This window comes from Peromyscus leucopus, chromosome 14 (genome assembly GCF_004664715.2).
Source record: "Peromyscus leucopus breed LL Stock chromosome 14, UCI_PerLeu_2.1, whole genome shotgun sequence".
Lineage (NCBI taxonomy): Eukaryota > Metazoa > Chordata > Mammalia > Rodentia > Cricetidae > Peromyscus > Peromyscus leucopus.
Window position 1 is genome coordinate 85,987,600 of NC_051075.1, and position 13,387 is coordinate 86,000,986.

General features: G+C 37.6%; 1 protein-coding gene across 1 annotated transcript in view; it reads right to left on the reverse strand.

Annotated features, from left to right (window-relative positions):
- Positions 1–13,387, reverse strand: part of Itgb8 (integrin subunit beta 8) — an 80,097-nt gene that overhangs the window by 9,700 nt on the left and 57,010 nt on the right. Inside the window, exons 7-10 of the mRNA XM_028880933.2 lie at positions 12,693–12,788; positions 9,388–9,477; positions 5,203–5,337; positions 2,545–2,947 (exon numbers count right to left, since the gene is read on the reverse strand). Of these exons, the coding sequence (XP_028736766.1) occupies positions 2,545–2,947; positions 5,203–5,337; positions 9,388–9,477; positions 12,693–12,788 (724 nt within the window). The remainder of the gene's footprint in view (positions 1–2,544; positions 2,948–5,202; positions 5,338–9,387; positions 9,478–12,692; positions 12,789–13,387) is intronic.

Genomic DNA, 13,387 nt, shown 5'->3' on the forward strand with positions numbered 1-13,387 from the left:
ATGAACGGAAACAGCATCCGTTTCTACTTGTTTTGACAAAGCAGTGCCAAGATCTAGGAATGTCTGTTTTAAAAGCTGTTCTATTGTAGATAATTTCCCCCTACCAATATATTCAATATATTATGCTAACATGTATAAAGAAAGCCCCTACTTTGGTGGTTGCCCAACTTCTTAAATGTCATTGTGCTTTCAAGTTTTAAATTAAAAGTGCATAAATATAATGAAGCCATAAAGGCTGACTTGAAATCAGCAAGTAAGTATTTGGTCAATGGATTCCACAGTCTACCCTAGTCACTGTTGCTAGGTGCCCAGGAAAGTTTTGCAGGATGACCAGGCAGCTATGTTATTGCTTCTGTATATTCAGGCATGGTTAAAGATAGGTTTTCTGGCCGGGTGGTGGTGGCGCACGCCTTTAATCCCAGCACTTGGGAGGCAGAGGCAGGCGGATCTCTGTGAGTTCGAGGCCAGCCTGGGCTACCAAGTGAGTTCCAGGAAAGGCGCAAAGCTACACAAGAGAAACCCTGTCTCGAAAAACCAAAAAAAAAAAAAAAAAAAAAAAAAAGATAGGTTTTCTGAGAAGCTAAAATAATCCCTCTTATCCTCAACACCTTCGTGCAGGCAGGGTTCATCTGTGCTATGAGCTGTTACTAGGCGGTACAATGAGAAAGAGAAAGGGATGTGTGTGTGTGTCGGGTGGTGGTGGTGGAGGGGGTGGAGGGAGCATTTATGCAGACAATTTACCTGAGAAAATCTTGGATACACATTATTAAATGGATTTTAGACTATAGAAAGTATCCCAAATTTAATATGCCAATGTGAAATAGAAGTCTCAAAAGGAGGTACATTTTATGTTTTATATAGTATTTCTCAAGCTTATTTGCCTATGAATTATCCTTCCTTTTTCTTTCTTTCTTTACGCTTTTTTAATCTCTTTGTATTCCCCCTCTTTTCTTCCCTCTATTTTCTACCTTCTCTCTCTCTCTCTCTCTCTCTCTCTCTCTCTCTCTCTCTCTCTCTCTCTCTTTCTCTCTCTCTCTCTCTCTCCCTTTTATTGCTGAATACCTCACAAGTTAATTGTTCCATAGAGCCTACTGCTGGATCAGCTCAATTTGCTAACTGTGAAACAAATGAGGTCCGGGCAAACAAATGTCCACTATATCCCCTTCCCTGATGTAGCTAGCATGTTGAACCCTAGCCAGTTGACCTGTGAACATGAGTTTTCATTCCCAAGGGAAAGTGGTAGGTAAATGCATGTCAGCCTTGTAGCTTGCACTCCCACAGCAATTCAAAGCAGATTTCAGTTGACTCTGTGTGTGTGAGGTATGTGGTTACAGTCATATAGACAGGGTCAGTATATCGATTTTTGAGATTTTCAGATTCTCATTGTATATAAAACTGCTTTAAGAGACCGTTCTATTGACTGACGACAAACTTCATTCTCTTCTTCCCTGTCAAATATTTCTTTTCCCTATAAAATATAATAGACAACTGCTGGTTTATTCTGACGTTATCTTCTTTCCTATCCACAATTCCAGTTACAGCAGAATAAGTGTCTAGAGCACAGCGTTTTGTGTATATAATAGAATAAAAAGATGACTTGTAATAGTGTTTTTCTGTAATTTACAACAAGATTTCTGCCTATACAAGAATAGAGAGTTAAATTTTGTAGGTTTTGATTTTCATTTTCCAATAATTTAACACATATTTTCTTACTAACATGCACATACAAAAAAAGATCTTTATGATAAGCAAGCTTACCTTTTCATGGAGAAACAATCAAGGAATTAAAATGACAGGTAGTTTATTTTAAAACAATAATTTGTTTTAATTTTCAAATACTGCATAGGTTTTTTTTTCTGGACTTTAACCAGCAGGTGGCAGTGAACTGAGTCAGCCAAAAAAGTAATCTTGATATTTTTATCTTATCCTATTTCATTGCAAAATCTGGTCTGTGTGTGGCCAGAGAGAATCTTCTGGATTACTTCGCAATCCAGTGCTTTCTGAAGAACGTTGTTCTTTGTCCATTCTGTTGCTGGTGGCTTTCCAAAAATAAACTGGCAAGGTTTGAATGGCTGCAAACTTACAATACCATATACAATGATGCTTTAAGAATTTTCCAGTGAGTGGAATTATATTTTTATAGCTCACTTCCCCTCATCCTGACAGAAATAAAATCCTCTGAGCAAGCAGGAGGGGGACCACTTGTCAGAATGAGTCAGACCTTTATAGAAGAATACCCCCCATTCTTCTAGGAAACATGTCTGCTATCACCAGTAACTTCCTTTTTTGATGTAAATCTTTCCAAGATCAAGGGATACATGAGATTCATATTTAATTTTAGGTTTTGATTTTAAAAAATAGTTGCTATACTTAAGCTAAAAATATAAACATGATCTTGCCATGACCTAATTTCATAGACTATGAGGCTTTAAACTTTGATTTGGGTTGAGTGGCAACATTTCATCACATCAGATTTAAAGATACACACATGTATATGTCAATATAGTTGTGATTAATTCAAACTGCCTGTGTGTATCAACTCACCGGCACACACATTTCCATGGTGATATGGACAAGAAAAGTCATCCTTTTCACAGTATCTGCCATATACTCTTCCAAGCTTGGTTTTGTGACATAAACATTTCCCACAGATACAAACTCCTCGGCCACTACAGACAGGTTGATCCTCCTGCAACTTGCAAGTTTCAGAAGGAAACTGGTCTTCATCAAGATGACATCTGCTGTCATCACACTGTGGACACTTGGGATCCAGGGCAGTTTCAGCACACTGTCCTTTGCGCTCTCTGCGATCCTCACACTGGCAGCTGCAGCTTCTGTGTATGTGGACTTTAGTGGTTTCATTGAAACCAATAGGTTTGATTATTGCATAGTTTTTTCCTCCTGTGACATCACAGGTTTTCATCACAACTGTTACATTGAAAAGAGCCTAAATTTCAAAGGAAAAAGGAAATATATTTACATTCTTTGATACTGATACTATATTCAGTAATAATATTTGAATCAACAACAAACATCTTACAGACATAATATTTACAAATAACACATGCAATCTCTTTCATATATAGGTGCAAAATATCCTTTTAATTCCATTTTTACCTGATTAATTAGAATTAAAGGAAGCAACAATTGCTAATGGCCTATAAATCACCATGTGTCCATTTGTCCTCACATGTCTGTGCCCCTTAGATACCTGATTTCATAGAAAACTGGTGAAACAGTAATTTATTTTCTGAATTGGAAATACGGGGTTAGTGAACATTTGTCGTTAGGAAACAATGAACCAAAGTAGCGGGCTTCTGCTCTTCTGGCTCAGAACCCTGAGGTATTCCTATGGACAATATTATTTATTTATATTCTGTTTTCTAGAGGCCAAAGTGAAGGCCCAGAGTTGATCTTTAGCATATGTAGGTTGTCCATGAAGGAGAAGACAATGCTGTCTCTGATGTTACTTAGGAGAAAGAGGCTTAGGACTTATTCTCCAATTTCAAGACCTCAATACAGAATCATTCTGTTGTCACAGTGGAGAAATCATTCCAGAACTAAATAATGTATTGGCAAGAATTAAGAATTCATTTTTTTCCTCCCAAAACTACAGTTTATTTTCCTGACAGTGTTTTTCCTTGTTCTCTAATTCCTTGTTTTTCCATAACATGATTGATTTAAATATATATTTTTTGACTTTCCATCTTTACATGCTTTGGCAAATCAGAAAATTTATACACACAAACAGGTATATATACATAACATTCATATCAATAATTAAATTCCAACATTAAAATAATGTATTCTGAGCTTTTCAATGGGAACTTATGTAGCATGAAATGAAAGACCTATATTTAGGCATTCATGTGCAAGGTATTTGAGTTGGATTTATCACATAAAAATCAGTGCAGTTGTTGGTGGTTTGTACTTAAATTATTTCTACCTCTAAGAATTTTAAGGATTCACAGATGTGCAGAATGATGTGGTCACTACTAGCTACTATGACTAATAGAATGAAACTGCTCCCAGGAGTCAAACTGTTTATACAACTTAGTTGAAGGTGATATAGTGAAAGAAAGAAAAAACATGTAAGAAGGAAGGTCAATCATTGCTATAAATTTGAGAGTCTTGAAAGACTTTGTTTTTAAGCAGTTAGCTTAGTGTTACTTTGCTACAAAAACTTTTGCAGAAATCAAATGTGTATTATTTAAACTAGTATATGACATCTTTTGAACAATATCCAAGGAATAATTACAGAGGAAACTACAGAATTAGAAGCTTGAGATAATTTATTAAAGATACATGGTTTGTGGGCACAGTCACACTACCCACAGTTTGTAATGTTCTCACAAGGAAAAATTTTTCTAACTAAAGAGGGGAAAGTGTTCCCTTTGACTTAATCTTAGAACTTTAGGACTTTGAAAACTCCTCCTTCCCAACACAGGATGGAATTAAAGTAATAAAATTATAGAACCTTAGAGTGAGAAGGAAGAAAGATTTGAAATTTTCTCACCCAGCTCATTCAAGTACAATCTAAGTAAGTGATGTTGTAGAGGTGACACCCCACAGCCCCAGAACCCTGCTGAGAGCATAATCTGCATGCTATGCTCTGCTGTGGCAGTTCTTGGAGAATCACTTTCTTATCTGGTCCTGTCTCTTGATAATGCTGAAACCTGGAGTTCTCTTGGCATCCCAACCCTTTCTAGTTATTATATAAATGATGTCATCCCTCCGATTTGACTGATTTTAACAAATTTCTTTATCCCATTCTTGAGGCCATCACAAAGTGAAAGATTTTGGAATTCTTAGCTTTTATCAACTGTCCCATTCTTTCCTATGGCTAAATTCAATTTCATACTCTGAGGATGAGCAGATTTGAAATTAAAAATACTTTGTCACTAGTATAACTACAGATACTGCTTGTTTGAAGGATGTAGTTTCCTCATTAGACCAATTGTGCCACAAAATGTATTACTACTAATAGTTAATAAGTACTTAAAGCAATATATATTTGTGTTAACTTGAAAATTTGAGAAAATAGTCAATTAGGAAGAAAATTTGAGAAGAGACAAGGCTACTTTAAAGTTGAAACAAGACTCTTGTAGTTAGTAGCAAATTTTTTATAGTAGTTTGATTTTTTTTTCATGAGAAAGTACACCAAACAATTTATCTTAAACAAGAAAAACAGACCACACATACTTCATCATTGCTTGTCACATTTCCACATCCAGTTGTGCCTGGCTTTCTGGCCCCATCCGGACAGATGGCAGTGATGTTAAAATAGACACCATGTACCTGGTTTTCCATCTGCACTTTTACTTCTGAAATGAGTTTCTGCAGAAACATTGGTTATAATTACATACTGCAGTATAGCAACAAAGCAGACTCATGCATTATATCATTCTAGATTTAATATTTAACTTAATCAAAGTCTAGCTCTGAAAAAAGATAAAATGGTGCTTCCTCATAACAATCCAATTATACTTAAAACATGTAAGAAACATTGAATGATCAGCTGTGTTTAAATGGCTTGATTTTCCACACATCTATGATTACACATTTTAATCACTTATAGAAATATCTCTTATCCAGTGCTGAAATGATAATCTTTCAAAATCATACTGCTGATATTTAATGATGAAATTTAAAGAAACGTCTTCATAACAAGTAAATTTTGACAGTTTACAGCAGGGAATATAGTTTTGACAAAAGAAACTTGAATTTCAAATGCTTTTGATTTTCATGAAAAGCTAGTGTTTTATAAATATAAAGTTGAAACATATAGTTTTGTGGGGGTGGCATTTCTAAACTGTGGCTATGCACAGGAATCCCCATGCAAACACTATCATACAAAGTTCTCTAAGAAGGGCTTAGGGTTTTATCAAGTCTTCATGCTTGCCTGCATCTGTAATGCTTTTTTCCAAGCCGTAATTCTAAAGCAAGACTTCTTATTGGGTATAAAACCATGCATGTATTTACACCATCATTCATAGGCTCATTCAGTAAATATCTACTGCATGATGCCATGTATTGGGCACACACTAACATCTTCCATCACAATCTTTTAGTTCCAAAAGATACAGCTATTTTAAATATGCCCTTTAGATATGCATGTATTTGGTCACATAAATCTGAGCCTGGCACATGCAAAAATCCTGAATTTATACTTGCAAACAAAAAAATAACAGAAATGTGAAACAGGCAGCTATGCAAGGAGAATGAGTTGTATCATGTGGAAAAAACACTTCCAGTAGCTTCTCATTCTTTAGTTGAGTACTTTTATTTCTTCAATGTATCTTTGATAAGGAGATAGATACCCATTGATGAATAATTAATTGATCATGGAATTCTGATAACATATCCTCTAAAGAAGATGCTGTCCTCAAGTTCATGAATATTATTTGTGTAGACAAGACTACTTTAGACACCCCCCCCCCCCCCACACACACATGATTTTCCTCTCACCAAGAGCTCATATACTGCAATCCCAAATAATTCTGGCAAACTAGGAGAAACTTTCAATGGTATTAAATGATGTGGATATGTATTGATTGTCAGGGCAGAACATGCCTCCCATTGTAGCACACTCAGCATGCCATGCTTGCTGTTCCTCTAAGAGCTCAAACCACTTGGGTTAATGTCTTTGAAGTATCGTGTGAAGACAAATTTCTGCAATATTTTTCATCTTTGTGCTTTGGAAATCAAGATTCTGGTGAAAGGACAGATTCCATTTCATATCTAGGAGGTGTTGGGAGAGACACTATTTTTTCTGATTTATAATACTTCAATGAATTGTGAATTGTTTCTGTTGGGCTTTGAAAACAAATAAAATTCTATAAGAATTTTAAAGATATAAACACATAAAAATAATGGAGTCCTAAGGAGATTGGCTTAGCCAAAGATAGTTTTTGTTGAGTTCATTAACATTGTTCCACTGCAAGGTTGTACAGAACCACAGTGGGCTAAGGTAGTCACACATCTGCACAAGGCAAAGAATGTAAGGCCGGAAAGTGCTGTCTACTTTTACCATTTGAGCCAATGTCTCACTCATAGCTCCCTGTCTCATTTTTCATAAGTCTGACACAAAGGTTTAAAAAAAGTGCCAGAAACCCCATCCAAGTACTGAGGAATATGGATGCAGACATCCATGGCTAGGCCCCGGGTGGAGCGCTGGGAGTCTAATTAGCGAGAAAGAGGAGGGTTTATATGAGTGAGAATTGTTGAAACCAATGTTGGATAAAGCACAGGGACAAATAACCAAACAAATGGAAACACATGAACTATGAACCAAAGGCTGAGGAGCCCCCAACTGGATCAGGCCCTCTGAATAGGTGAGACAGTTGATTGGCTTGATCTGTTTGGGAGGCATCTAGGCAGTGGTACCAGGTCCTGGGCTCGCTGCATGAGATAGCTGTTTGAAACCTGGGACTTATACAGGGACGCTTGGCTCAATCTGGGAGGAGGGGACTGGACCTGCCTGGACTGAGTCTATCAGGTTGATCTCAGTCCTCGGGGGTGGCCTTGATCTGGAGGTGGTGGGAAAGGGGGGTAGGCTGGGGGGAAGGGGAGGGGGGCAGGAAGGGGGAGAACAAGGAAATCTGTAGCTGTTATGTAGAACTGAATAGTATTGTAAAATAAAATAAATAAAAAAAATTTAAAAAAAAAAGTTAAATGTGGTGGTATGTGCTTTAATCTTGGGACTCAGGAGGAGGCTGAGACAGCAGAATCAGGAGTACAAGCCTGGGCTTACCAAACAAGCAGAAAAGGCAGAAAAGAAACCAATTTATGTATTTTGGGATAATATAATGGAGGCACACTGTAGTAATTGAAAGGACTAAATGCATAAACTCCCCTTTCATTTGGATGACTCTTGAGAACAAACTACTGATAGGAATGATATGTTTTCCTTTTCTTGATACAAAATTCTATGGATCTAACATTTAAAAAATGTGTGTGAATGTTTTGCCTGCATGTATGTAAGTGTGTGCAGTGCTGATGAAGGCCAGAAAGGGTGATGGGTCTCCTGGAACTGTAGGTAGAAACTGTTGTACGCCACCATGTGGGTGTTGGGAACTGAACCTTCGTCCTTCGGAAGAGCAGCAAGTGTTCTTAACCACTAAGCCATCTCTTCAGCTATTGGAGCTAACATTGTTTTTTTTTTATACTAGTGAGAGATGTAATTTAAGATATCTGTGTTCATTTCATTCTATGCAGTTTTCAGACAGTAAAAAAAATCATCCCTGGCAAAAACAAACCTAGCAAGATTTCTTTTCTTTAAATAATGATATGTTTAAACAGTTTCTTCATTTTCTGCCTTGTGTCTGCTTCCCGCCTCACTGCTTTGAACCCAAGTTGCAAGCAGGTGCTGCCTGAAGACAATTAACAAAGCAGCCTGAAGTTTTTCACAGCTCTGGGGCTCTCTCAACACTTTAATTCTACATGTCAGGCAAGCAGGCAGGCAGAAAATCTGGAGAAGTGAGACTTTATAACTGGCCCATAAATCCATGGAAGAATAAAGCATAGTTTTTGACACCCTATTAAAAAAATCAAAGAAAGATCAACAGGCCATATCATGCAGCTGACAGCAGCGGGGGCATGGAGTAACACCTGGAATTTCATCCTGATGCCTCTGCTTATTGGCCGTGTGAACTATGGTTAATTTGCTTACTTTGTTCCTACAAATATACAATAGTACTTCTAATCGCTGCCTGAAAGGTCAGATGTGAGGCTTAAGTGAAGTCATGTATAGAAAGTGACGGACATGAAAAGAAAAGTCAGTATTAGCACATTTTAATAGAGCTTTTTTTAATGCAGGAATGATTCAGTTTGAGAGACCAAGTGTTCCCTTAAACATCATGAACGATGACAACATACAACCAATGATCCAAGAGGACAACTGGGAAAGGAAACTTTGGTCTAACTGTTTTGATTAAAAAAATGATAATTGACTGAACACTACAATGACTGATTAAGGAGACCCTTACTAAGCCTTCTTAGTAATCTCTATATCCCAGAGAGTCTATTCACCCCCTGCAGATTTTTTTTTAAATAACACCATGGTGGTTTTTGTTTTACTGCTAAATTTATGATGTAGGAAACGATTCAAATTTTTGTGACAGGCTGGTGACTCACTGAATTTTCAATTTGGAAGGAAACTTGGATGCTGGACCAGTTTTGGTTCACCTGTCCATGGGACAAATGAGGCACAGAGAACTGACTATTCCAAGCATCAGACATCATTGCTGGTTTGTGGTCCATTCAGGGTTAACCCCAGCTAGTCCTACATTCTTCCTGTCACTCCTTGCAAGATGCAGCAGTATTGCTTTGAACATTGCCACAAAAATGGTAGACTTGGAGAAAATTGTATAGGCTGTACATACATACCTTATAGGCTTCTACTACTAAATTGTTGAGATTTGCAGCTTTGGATTCTATCTCACCAGCAATGGCACCAGGCAAAAGGGGCAGAAGATCCTGTAAAACATGTAAGTCACAGGTACATAATATGACAGTAGCATAGAAACAGTGCATAATCAAGACGCTAAACATTTTGTAGCTATCTGGAAGGCAAGCCATTATATGAATGAAAAAATGACAAAAACCATAAGGAAGCTAAGAGAGTTGCCAATCCAGAGAACCTAGAAGCATCAGTGTGTGTGGTCTGTATGTAAATGAGTATGTATGTATATACTGAATTACATGACCTCAAATCCAATTAAAGTTAGCTCAGCATTTCCTAAACTATTTTTAACATGAAAAGTGTTCTGAGTGCAAATAAGCTGATAAAGTTATATGGTTGTTTTCTCCACTTAGAGATTCAAAATGCACATTTGCAAATTATTCAGAATAGGCCTGCAATTTGCAAATACTTTAATATTTATAATTGACATTCTCAGTTCTCTTTTAGTTACTAAACTCTGTTCCCATGTGACATAGATAAATGTTTAATAAGAATATTGTTCTGTGGAATGACACTTTGGGGCATGCTGGACTGGATGGAAGGTCATAGTTAAGGTGTGAGCTTCATGGAGATGATGAGTAAGACTATGAGGAGGGACACCAGCAAACATTTCAATCTGGGGAACATTGTCATGTACTATTTCCCCAAGAAAGTGACTTAAAAGTTTTGTCCAAAGAATAAGTGAGAGCTAAGCAAGTAATGAGGGAAAATGGCTTCTATGGGGTGGAAGCAGAGCAAGAACCAGGCCACCCAGGAAAAGTACAGCCTGAAGAGTGTATATGCACAAACAATTAGAAGCACAGTGAAAAGACAAGCACAAGGCAGGAAACAGTCTAGGGAATGAGGCCAGAGAGATGAACAGAGGCCATAGTTTCCTATGTCCTATGAGAGACTTAGCTGTTGAAAGCAAAGGATGATTTCAATAGAACATTTTGCTATAGAGAGTATTGTGGATATCTCTGTGGTTTCGGTGGATTTTCTAAGTAACCAGGTAGAGAATGGGCCTCAGAGAAGGCTCCCAGTGCCATTTTAACCCAGATAAACATGGTTTGTCAAATGACACCCGTGAGAGTGCTGAGAGTAGGGGTACTGGATTCTGAGCAGAGCTTGTCAGGCTTGGAGAGCCCAGTGATTCTTACTTTGCACATAATTCAGTTAATAATAAACCTGATTTTCTATTGTATCATTCAATGGCAGATTTACAAAGGGAAGGATAAGCCCTGGTGTCAACAACACATGAAGAAACAAAAAGCAGTAGAGAAGCAGGAGGCAAAAGACACAAAAAGCTGAATAGAATTTCAAGGTCAGCTGTTAACCTTAAAGGTTAAGAGCCCAAGATTTGAGTCATTAGGAAACCAGGCAAGCTTTTAACCTCTCTAAATGTTTACTCATCTTAAAATGAGCATCTTCATAATACTCCCCTTGTTACGTGTAGCTAAGAGGACTGGAAGAATGGCTATTTCTGAGCTCAGTGTCTGAAAGTTGGCTGGTACTCAGCAAACAGAAGCTGTTTGTGCCATTGGTGGTTTGCACCTTTCAGTTTGGACCAGAACTAACTCACGTGAATGTTGATTTGCTATTATTTTAAAAAATGATTACATGGTATGTTTATATATTTGGGGAATCAAGGAATTAAAGTTTCATCATAAACTTCAAACAGAATAAGTGATACACTTAAAATTGCACTTTCAGGTTGATAGCATTGTCATTAGGTATGAGGTAAACTCGTGAAGGAAACACTAGCTTTGTGGAAGATGGAAATGAGCTTCAGAATTTTTTTTTTTGAAGTCAAAAGAAAATGTGGCTGCTCAAAGGGCTCAAAATAAATAAATAAGTAAGTAGGTAAGTAAGTAAACAAACAGACAGGCAAAGCAGATGGGCCACTGCAGGAGGTTTAGAGAGTAGAAGGAAGAAGAAAAAATTGTAAAGAAGATGAAGGCTGAGTGAAGAGAGGACAATTGAGGTTATTATGTTCTCCTGGAAACAAGTAGCAGAGTAGCTGGAAGAGACACTCTAAGAAGGCTGTGAGAGACAGCAGTGCCACAGGCTCAGAACACTTCTCTGCTGGGAGCTACATCACACTTCCAGATTGGTAATGATGCACAACGTTTGCTTTGCTTAGGAGGCTCACATACACTCAAGGGTTCTGGGAACCACAGAGATGATTTTTATGTACACAGTATTGGCTGGATTAGCCATTTTCATGACTTCTGTTGGCTCTTTGCTTCATAATCTAGATCAAAGCTAGGTGTGTTGGTGCTGTTGAAAAATCAGTGCATCTACAATACAATTACACCCGAGGCTCCTGGAAAAACATGGAAGAAGGGGCAGGAAGATTGTAAGGAAGGAGGACCAGGATGCCTGCTTCAGATGCTTGCTTCACATGACTGAAGCTTCACCCATGAAATCTCAACAATATGGCTGCCTCAACAAGACCTGCATAATGATGACACTAGTCAACATACCAACAAGGATGGGAGTATTTTCACAAGGCCCCACCCCTAGATGAAAAGCTACAGGCAATCAAGAAAAGGAAAAATCACTTTTCTCTAGGGATGAGTCTCTGACAGGTCTTAGTAAATTATCTAATCCCAAGTCAGACCTGAACACATGTACATAAAAGCAACACTAAAACAGCAGGATTTATATTATGTGTATATGCATATATATGTATATATTTAGCAATAATAAGATGTTATTAATTTGAGGAAGAGTTGAGGGGCATGTGAGGAGTTGAAGGAAAAGGAAGGGGTAGAAATTATGTAAATACAGTGATTATATATGAAGTTCTCCAAAAAAATTTAATAAAGAGCAGACAGCTGTTGTTCTCTAGTCTTAGCCTATTTCAAGGACATGGCCATGAACCATGGTACAAGCAGGACTTCAGACGTGAAAGGGACAGAGTTGGAATATGAAATACTTCTCATCTGATGGGAGTTTCCCATTATTGTTACATTCAGTACCAGCTTAGTCGTCAGGCTGTGCCCTTGTGTATTGAGTATAGTTTTCACCCAGCCTTCACTGCCCACATGTCATGGTCCTAGAGTGTCACAGACTTAGAATTTACACCTAAACGCTAACATAAGATACTATAAAGTTCACCTTGAGACATTATTAAATTTACATAGTGTATCAGAATTCCAGAACCCCCATCCCTGCTTCTGAAAACAGCCTCAATTCATCCACCAATCCAAGCATTTTAACTTTGATGTTGCAGGCATGAACATACCTTGTACCAATGAAACTGCTTTCCTTGAACTGCAAAAATGACATTTATGTTGTTGTCTATTAACTTTTCAGAAAGTTGGCCTAGTGACGGATGTTCCTGTAATGGACAATGAAACAAAGAAGGAAGTGAAGTTCAGCAGCTCAGCCTCACACATCTCCAGATGTTCAGAATGGAGAAACCAAGTGCCTTAGAATAACAGTGAGTCTACTTGCTTATGGCAGTCAAGGGACATGTAAACTCTTTGCAAATGCAACACCAATATCAATGAAGTCAGGATGTCTTGGAAGCAGAGATCCATCAAAGTCTACTAAGAAAAGTAAAAAAGGTCAAATTCACACAATAAAGTGAGAATCAGAACCTTGTTAGGTTTATGTGAACTGAAAATGATGTTACTGAGAGATAGCATAATACTCAGAAGTGGAGACGGTGCATTCTGAGGTAGAACTCAGAAAGTTTTGAAGTTCAATTAAGAAACAATTAAAAATATATATTTGTTTATACATATCCAGTGTGTATGCACATATACATCTTTGCACACATTTATGTGTATATGTGTGTGTGTGTGTGCATGCAAACATTTGATTTGACTTGTGACATAGCACACTCTTTAGATGTAGAAAACCCCATGGTTTTCACTTGGATAACAAAAGCCTTCAATTCTATCCTCTAACATTTGCATGAGGTCCACTTTTTAC